Here is an 8761-nt window from a genome sequence, read left to right as displayed (position 1 = left end):
CCCCCGCCTGGGGAGGGGGAGGGATGGCTGGGGCTGGGACCTCTGGCCAGGCCCCCTTCCCAGCACCAGCACACCTGTGTACCCCACGCTTGCCCTGCCCTGCGAGGGAAGGGACAGTGGCAGCCCCCAGCAAGGGCCACCATCCGGACAGTTCACAGGAGGCCCGTCCAGTGTGAAATACCAACTACCGCTATGAGCAAGCTCTCACTCTCACCATTTACTAACTGTAACCTCGGAGAAGTTACTTGACCTCTCGCTGGGTGGGTTTCCTCCTCTGGAAAAGGGGGTGCTGTGAGGGTTCCGTAGGTAAAGGGCTTGGAGAGGCCTGGTACTATGTTAATGAGTAGCAGGTAAGCAGGGGCCTTGCTGGGCTGAGCTGGGTGCTGTGTGACCCTCACAACCAGCATGAAGTGGGAATCCACATGTCCACTTAACAGGAGGAAACAGGACACAGGAGGCCACTGACTTGCCCAAGGACCCCAGCCGGTGAATGACAAATGGTGATGCTGGCTTTGAGCCCCAGCAGGCTGTCGAATCTTTGCTCTTAAACCAAACTGAGACCAAAGGATGAGAATTGGCCAGGAGGGGTGTATGTCATACCAGCTCTGCCGGTGACTGACTGGGTGACTTTTGACAAGTCCCGGGAGCTCTGAGAGCCTGTCCTCATCTTAAGGGGACAATTATCTTCTAAGGCTATTCTATTCATGGCCCCAGACTGGGTCACCCATAGGCAAGCTGGGCGTGTGCTGGAGGTACCAGCACAACAGGGCACTGTAACTCTTGGGGGGGAATAATCTGATAATGCATAAAAACACCGAAGCGACCATGGGAGAAGTCTGGATTTTGTTGAGATTCTTCCTCTGTTACAGCAATCAGTACAGTCTGTACATGGCTGGGGGGAAGCAGGCCTTTGCCCTTAGGACACTAAGATTTGGTCAGTGCTTAGGGTCTAGGATCTTAATTGGGTCTTGGAAGAGATAGTATGTGACAAACAGTTGGTGCTTAATAAGTGGTAATTAGAGTTGACCCTTGAATGACATGGGTTTGAACTGCATGAGTCCACTTACGCATGGATATTTTTCAATAAATACTGTAAATGTATTTTCTCTTATGATTTTCTTAACATGTTTTCTCAAGCTTATTTCTCAAGTGTAAGAATATAGCACATAATATATATAAAAAACAAAATATGTGTTAATGGAGTGTTTATGTTAATGGCTTCTGGTCAATAGTGAGCTATTATTTGGGAAAGTCAAAGTCATATTCTTTTTTTAAAAAATCTTTATTGTTGAAAATATTACATGGGTCCTCCTTTTCCCCATTAACCTCTTCCAGCTCACCCCATCCCCCCTTCGAAGGCCTCACCACCCCAGTCTGTGTCTCCGGGTGATGCATATATGCATACAAGGTCCTTGGTTGATCTCTTCCCACCCACCCTCCCCTCCTTTCTTCCCAGCCTTCCCTCTGAGGTTCAACAGTCTGTTCATGTTTCTATGTCTCTGGGTCTATTTCTGATCATCAATTTATTTGGTTCATTAGATTCCACATATGAGTGAGATCATGTGATACTTATCTTTCTCCGACTGGCTTATTCCGCTCAGCATAACACTCTCCAGGTCCATCCAGGCTGTTGCAAATGGTAAGGGTTTTCTTTTTTATTGCCACATAGTATTCCATGTGTAGATGTACCGCATTTTTTATCCACTCATCTGCTGATGGGCACTTAGGCAGTTCCCAAATCTTAGCTATTGTAAATTGCGCTGCTATGAACATGGGGGTGCATATATCCTTTCTGTAGAGATAGATTTTTAACGGGGGGTTGTCACTGTTCCTAACCCCAACTTGTTCAAGGGTCAAGTGTACTGAGGAATGAGTCAGCACCCAGCATTCCCCAGGACCAGCGTGTGGTCACTGCCCGGTCCAGCTGCTACCCCACCCCCTCAGCCCAGGTGTGAAAACAATCTTGGGATTCCAAGGAGCTGTCTCAGGTTTGTTGTGGGCTCAGGTGTCTGCCTTAAAGAGACAGACCCAAGTTTGTGGGAAAGCTGGCTGGCTTGATGAGGAGGCCAAGGCCAGGCAGGAACCTGACCTGAGAGAAGCCGGGACGGGGGAGAGTAAACACAGGACACAACACAGGGAGTGGGAGGCGAGGCAGCCCCAAGGGGCCAGGAGCCTTCGCAGGCTCTGGCAGGCCTGCTCTCCTGTTACATCCGGTTCAGCCATGACCACGCTTACCCCCAACAGCTCCCTGAAGCATCAGCCAAGGCCCAGTCCCCGGCTCACTTGCCCCTACCTTACCTGTCACTCACTCCTCCGATGCACCCCAACCTAACAATGGCCAGGCCTTTCACCCACTGGGCTGTTCTCACAGCCGCAAAGCAGTAAGCATCACCCTCATTTTGCAGACGAAGACAGTTAATCCGGGGTCAGGACACTTGTTTAAGGTCAGACAGCTAGATGCAGCGTAATCATGTTGCTGGGGGGAAGCAGGCCTTTTGCCTTAGGACAGTAAGATCTGGTCAGTGCTTAGGGCCAAGGATCTTAATTGGGGCTTGGAAGAGGTAGTGGGGGAAAGGATGGGGGAAGAGAAGTTAACAACTACTGGGTCCTCGCTACGTGCCAGGGACTCATGTTCATTCATCATAACAGTTCTGCAGAGGCAGTGAATATGTCCTCTTTTTAGAAGGAAGAAATGGGGGGTTAGGGGGGAGGGTCAGTGGTGGAGTCTGGGGTGCCACCCGTGTCAGCATCCGCGTGTGAATCCTGGACGGCTCCACCAGAATATGAGGTCTGCTGTGCAGGGGAGCACCCCTGGAGGTGGGGTACCCGGGAGAAGAGCCCGTAGCCTGGACTCCACCCTGTCTGGACCACTCTGGCTTCCAGAAGGGGCTGAGCCAGGTGTGAGCATGATCTGGGTTGGCCATCCCCACTGGCCACAGGGCACAGCCTCCAGCTTTGCTGTGGCCCAGACATCCCAATCCCGGTTGCCCGTGGCACCACTCTCTCACCCCTAGACAATGGGTCTCACTGCCCAGGATGGACCCTTGCCATTCCCTTCACCCTGGGATCAGGCCTTCATTCTGTGCCCCCAAACCCTCATTGAACCCTCACCCTTTATTCTCCCCTCCCCAGGGCTCGGCTCCCCTTTCCCTGTCGGACCGCATCCTGGAAAGGAGCCCCATGGCAGGAAAGCTGTGAGCCAACAGCGATTAAACTCCCTGCCGTGGGGGGACTCTCCTGGTGCAGGGGCTTCACATCCATTAGCTGGTTGAATCGTCACCATCCTGCGCAGCTGAGGGGAGGCCGAGCTCAGGGCAGCGAGGCACCTCGCTTCAGGCCACCCAGCAGACAGAGGAGGAACTGAGACCAGAACTGGGCCCACCCGGCTCTTTCAGGCACCACCAGTCAAGGTGAGGAGTAGCAGTGGACAGAGCCCTGGGGCCCTGCAGGGAGGCGGCGACGTGGAAGGGGGGTGACAGTGGCGAACACATACTGGGAGCTTTTCACACTATCTGGGCTGCCACCGGGCAGATGTCTTGAGCTTGGGTTCATCCTGTCGCCTCCCCGTTTCCTTTCCAGGGCCAGCAGGATTCCTTCAGGACCCCAGCGTGCATGGTTGGGCCCGATCTGAGTACTCAGGACTAGACTGGCTGCGGGGGTCAAGCTCTGGCTGGGTGCAGCTGCAGCAGGGGTGGCTGGGACAGAGTGAGTCAGCATTTGCTGACTTCCAGGCCCACCCATGCTCGCCAACAAAGCACGTCCTGTTGGGCAATGTGGGCTGACATTTAGATAACCTGATTGCTACCCATCCCCACCTCGGTCTGTTTTCCCCAACAGCCCAGGCCTGGAGCCTTTTGTCACGCGGGCTGAGTTGGGGCTGGTTTCTGAAAGGCCAGTCGCAGCGTACGTTCTAGATGCCCTTTGTCTCCTGCTGCTCCAGGACTGGTCCAGGAAGCTGTGTGGGAAGGCACCCAGATAAAGAGTGTGGGCCTTTCCGACCTGCCGCAGGTCCTGCTGAGTCCCAGGGAGAGGTGCGAGAGCAGGTTCCAGCCCCTCAGAGACAAAGCCTGTGGGCTGTGGGCAAGGTGGGAAAGGGCCCACGAGGAAGCAGAAAGCAGCAGAGCAGCCGCACGTCCCACTGATTTCTGCTGAGGCCCCAGTGCCAGAGCCACGGGCGGCAAAACCGGGCAGGCAGCGTGGGAAGGACCCCTGGGAAGGCTGCTGTGAAGGAAGAGCCAGTCTCCCTCACCTCAGAGTGCCAACAACACTCCGGCAGTCAGGGCTGAGGTGGGGGAGGCTGTGGCCCTGCTGGGCACTCCAGGCCTGTGTGGCAGCATCACAGCACAAGGGTCGGGGTCCCTGGACGCATCCAGGAAAACAGCAGAAACACAGCACGGCCTGAAACTCCTGGGACAGCCCGCGTGACCACCTCAGTCTGGGCTTCAGACTGGCAGCCTCCTCCCAAGTGGCCTGTAACACAAGCCGGGCCCTGCTCTGGCCACCTGGTGACTTTCCAAGGGGCCACTCGCACTTCCCAGAGCCAGCCCTGCACCGAGCCCTCACCCCTACGAACCACCAGTTTCCAACTACTCGCAGTCGCTCTACCCCCGGGTCTGTATTTTTGTTTCCCTTTTCTTCTTCTATTCCGCGGTGTAGCTAACGTACAGAAAAGTACACAGAGCGTATCTGCTCACTTTAACAAATAATTAGCCAATCCGGTATTACCACCACATAGGTCTGAAGTGGAAACTGCCACTCCCACCCCCAGGCTTCCTACTCATCACACCCACCTTCTGCCCCCAAAGGTGATCACTGTTGATTTTTGCAATAAGCTTTTTTCTAGTTTTACCACCGAGGCAGAGATTCCCAAGCAAGAATTTACTGCACTTTACAAGAATGGAATCACATTACTTGATGTTTCCATTGTTAGCTTAGTTTTGAGATTCTACCCTTGTACACAGCGAGTTCATGTTCACTGGTATTGACAGCCATTAGCTGTTCCTGTTGGGGGCTGTTATAAACAAAACTGCTGTCGAGGTTCCCAGAGGTGTGGGAGTCCTTGGTCATAGTCCCCGGGAGTGGAGTGTTGGATCATAGGGTGGGTTTCCAGTTTTGCTAGAAAACTCCTGTCTTTCCCCAACTGTCTTTACATTCCCACCAGCTGGGTATCAGTTCCTGTTGTTCCATTCCCTCATCAGCCCTTGGTAATGTCTGACTTCAAAATTTTTGCTAATCCAGTTTAGCAAAATAGCATCTCACTTGTATTTCTGACTCCAAGTGTAAACACCTTTCCACAGGTTTATTCATCATTTGGGTATCCCTCAGGGCTGCCTTTCAATATATTTTTATTGATTTCAGAGAGGAAGGGAGGAGAGATAGAACATCAATGATGAGAATCATTGATGGGCTGCCTCCCGCATGCCCCCACTGGGGATCAAGCCTGCAACCCAGGCATGTGCCCTGACCGGGAATCGAACTGTGACCTCCTGGTTCATAGGTTGGCGCTCAGCCACTGAGCCACGCTGGCGGGCCATTTGCTTTTCTTCACTGCAGTTCTGTCTGTGCCCTGGGTAAAACCCTTTTCGTTTACGTGCTGCAAATATCCTTTCCCACTCAGCTTAGTCTTGCCCTTCACTGTTTACAGTATTTTTAGATGAACAGTTTCTATTAATGGAGTTGACCAACTTTTTCTTCTTAAATTTTCCCTGAGATCATGAAACTCTTCTCATAGTATCCATTTTAGTATTTAATATCTGTCCGTCTCTCCTGACCAGACTGTAAGTCCTCTTGTGACAGCAGAGGGGGTAACATCTGGACTCCATTTTGACAGAAAGAACTCATCTTAGAGGCCCATTACTCCTTGCTTTCAGTTAAATTCCATGGTTCAAATGAACCGAACCACACCCTTAAAGGAAAGACTGTATGATAAAATAGTGGGGTTTTCCCTCCAGTTGTGCCACTGAGTTATATAACTCAGAGTATGTCTTCACACACTGCGCTTAAAATGTTCATGGCTTACCCCAGCCCAGTGATGGCGAACCTATGACACGTGTGTCAGAGGTGACACGCGAACTCATTTTTTTGGTTGATTTTTCTTTGTTAAATGGCATTTAAATATATAAAATAAATATCAAAAATTTAAGTCTTTGTTTTACTATGGTTGCAAATATCAAAAAATTTCTATATGTGACACGGCACCAGAGTTAAGTTAGGGTTTTTCAAAATGCTGACACGCCGAGCTAAAAAGGTTCACCATCACTGCCCTAGCCGGTTTGGTTCAGTGGATAGAGTGTCGGCCTGTGGACTGAAGGGTCCCAGGTTCAATTCCGGTCTAGGGCACATGCCCAGGTTGCGGGCTCGATCCCCAGTAGGGGGCGTGCAGGAGGCAGCCTGTCAGATTCTCTCTCATCATTGATGTTTCTCTCTCTCCCTCTCCCTTTCTCTCTGAAATCAATAAAAATATATTTTAAAAATATATACTCATGGCTTTTTTTTTTTAATATTGCACTTTTTAATATTGCACACCATGAACCTTTGACACAAGGCTAGGGCAGATAACTCGGTTAGTATCAAGTGCTATAACATCCTTTCTGAACATCATATTCTGCAAAATAATTGTTCTGTCAAATGGTAACTAGAATATCTGCATAAGCATTATTTTATAGGCCCTTTGAGTGGTCCACTGACCCCCGAAAATACCTTGGAATCAACCGCTGCCAGGTGACAATGGGGGACAACTGCCTCATCCTCATTCCCCAGCCCTATACCCATGCCAAGGCCCCTACATTAGCCATCCACAAGAACCCCTCTGGGGGCTCGACTCCTCTTTTCTGCTCGACTCCCTTGTGCACAAGCTCTTTTTCTTTTTTCTTTTTTTAATATATTTTATTGATTTTTTTTACAGAGAGGAAGGGAGAGAGATAGAGAGTTAGAAACATCGATGAGAGAGAAACATCGACCAGCTGCCTCCTGCACAACCCCCCACTGGGGATATGCCCGCAACCCAGGCACATGCCCTTGACCGGAATCGAACCTGGGACCCTCCAGTCCGCAGGCCGACGCTCTATCCACTGAGCCAGACCGGTTTCGGCAAGCTCTTTTCAATAAACTCCATCTGCTTGATCTTGCACTGAGTTCAGTGCTCATTCCTACGACATGAGACTCAGGAACCTGACAGTAACACACTGAGGAAAATTCTGTAAGCAATAATTCCTCCTGTTCTACTGAAGGAGAAAGTCGAGCAGGGCTGGGTGCTGCACAGCTAGCATTCCATCTGGTCATTACCACAATCTCATTTTCCAAGTGGGGAAACTGAGGCTGAGAGGTTGAGTGACATGGCCAAGAAACACAGGGCTCTGTGGTACATGGGGATCCAAATGGTTTTGAGGGCCAGTCTGGGTACTTCCTACCAGTAAGTCCATAAACATACTAGTCTCTCTGAGCCCTGGTTTCCCCCCATCTGTGAAAGAGAAAACGACTACTTATTATTGTGGAAGAAAAAGTGGTTGGAGAAATCTTAGCTGTGGGCCCGGTTCACAAAGTGTTCGAGAACAGAATGGAAGTGCACCAGCATGTAATTCACAGCCCGCCCAGCTCTGCTGTGCTTCCCTAAGATAGCAGGGCAGAGGGCAGAGCCCCACCCACTCCTCCAGAGGCCAGGAAACACCACGATTAACCGGTGAACTTTTACCCGTATCGGCTCCCCCTCTTCCTAATACCTCTGACTCCCACTGACTTTTCCACCAGGTGCTGCCTAGCCCAGCTGTTGACTCAACCGACATCTGGAACACCACAGCCCATCTGGATCCAGGAAGGATCAGCCCACACGCTCCCACATTACTAAGGGATTGAGACACTCCAGGCACCTGTCCGAGGCTTGCGTGACGAGGGTGGCTGTCCTCTGGAGTGAGGAGGAAGCTGCCAGTTTCGATCTGCACTGATAAGAAGTACGCAGACCTGATCAGTCCCTGGGAAAGTGGAGACTCCCAGCTCACCTGCTTTCAAACCACACAGCCCAGTATTGGAAGGCCACTGACTTTATTGATTTAAAAAACTTTATATGGACAGTGACTGTTTTGCCAAAAGAGAAGCCAAACGTCATTAAACAGACCAGGGGTGAGGGTAGGGGCCAGAAATCCACTCAGAAAAGCTAATTATCGACCTGAAACTGGCAGGGGAAAGAGGAGGGAGATGCATGCAAGAGTGAGAATTCCAAAAAAGTTGAAATGGTGAGGGGAGAGAACTCCCCCAGAGACCCGGACATCGGTGGTGAGCAGACAGCAATCGCTTCCTTGGTAGAGGACAAGGGAGTAGCCCCCACTCAGCTGCAAACTCTGAAGACTCAAGGCTGGCGTTAGGGACGGGGGGCTCCCCAGAGAGCATCACAAGAAGGCGTCACACCACTCTCGAAGGCACCCGAAGCAGTCTCGGGACTGCTTGGCGTTGGCGCCACATGTGTCCTTTAGCCACTCCCGGAAGAGGTCTTCGTCTTTCTTTAGCACCAGAAACTGGCCAAGGACCACATAAGCCTGCAAAACAGGCAAAGCACAGGGCAAGCTGCTCAGTGCTCTGTGAAACTCAAGACAATAAGGCCACGTGTGTGGCCTCCAAACCCCATGAGCCTAGGACAGTGGTCGGCAAACCGCGGCTCGCGAGCCACACGCGGCTCTTTGGCCCCTTGAGTGTGGCTCTTCCACAAAATACCACGTGCGGTGCGCACGTGCGATTGAAACTTCGTGGCCCATGCGCAGAAGTCGGTTTT

The 8761-nt window shown here is 51.4% G+C and overlaps 1 protein-coding gene across 1 annotated transcript in view; it reads right to left on the bottom strand.

Annotated features, from left to right (window-relative positions):
- Positions 1-8276: 8276 nt before the first annotated feature.
- Positions 8277-8761, bottom strand: part of BANF1 (barrier to autointegration factor 1) — a 2022-nt gene continuing 1537 nt past the window's right edge. The window contains exon 3 of the mRNA XM_005864265.2: positions 8277-8528. Coding sequence (XP_005864327.1) covers positions 8382-8528 — 147 coding nt within the window. The 3' untranslated portion in view covers positions 8277-8381. The remainder of the gene's footprint in view (positions 8529-8761) is intronic.

The sequence above is a fragment of the Myotis brandtii genome, unplaced genomic scaffold (genome assembly GCF_000412655.1).
Source record: "Myotis brandtii unplaced genomic scaffold, ASM41265v1 scaffold187, whole genome shotgun sequence".
NCBI lineage: Eukaryota > Metazoa > Chordata > Mammalia > Chiroptera > Vespertilionidae > Myotis > Myotis brandtii.
This window is presented reverse-complemented; position numbering and strand designations above follow the sequence as displayed.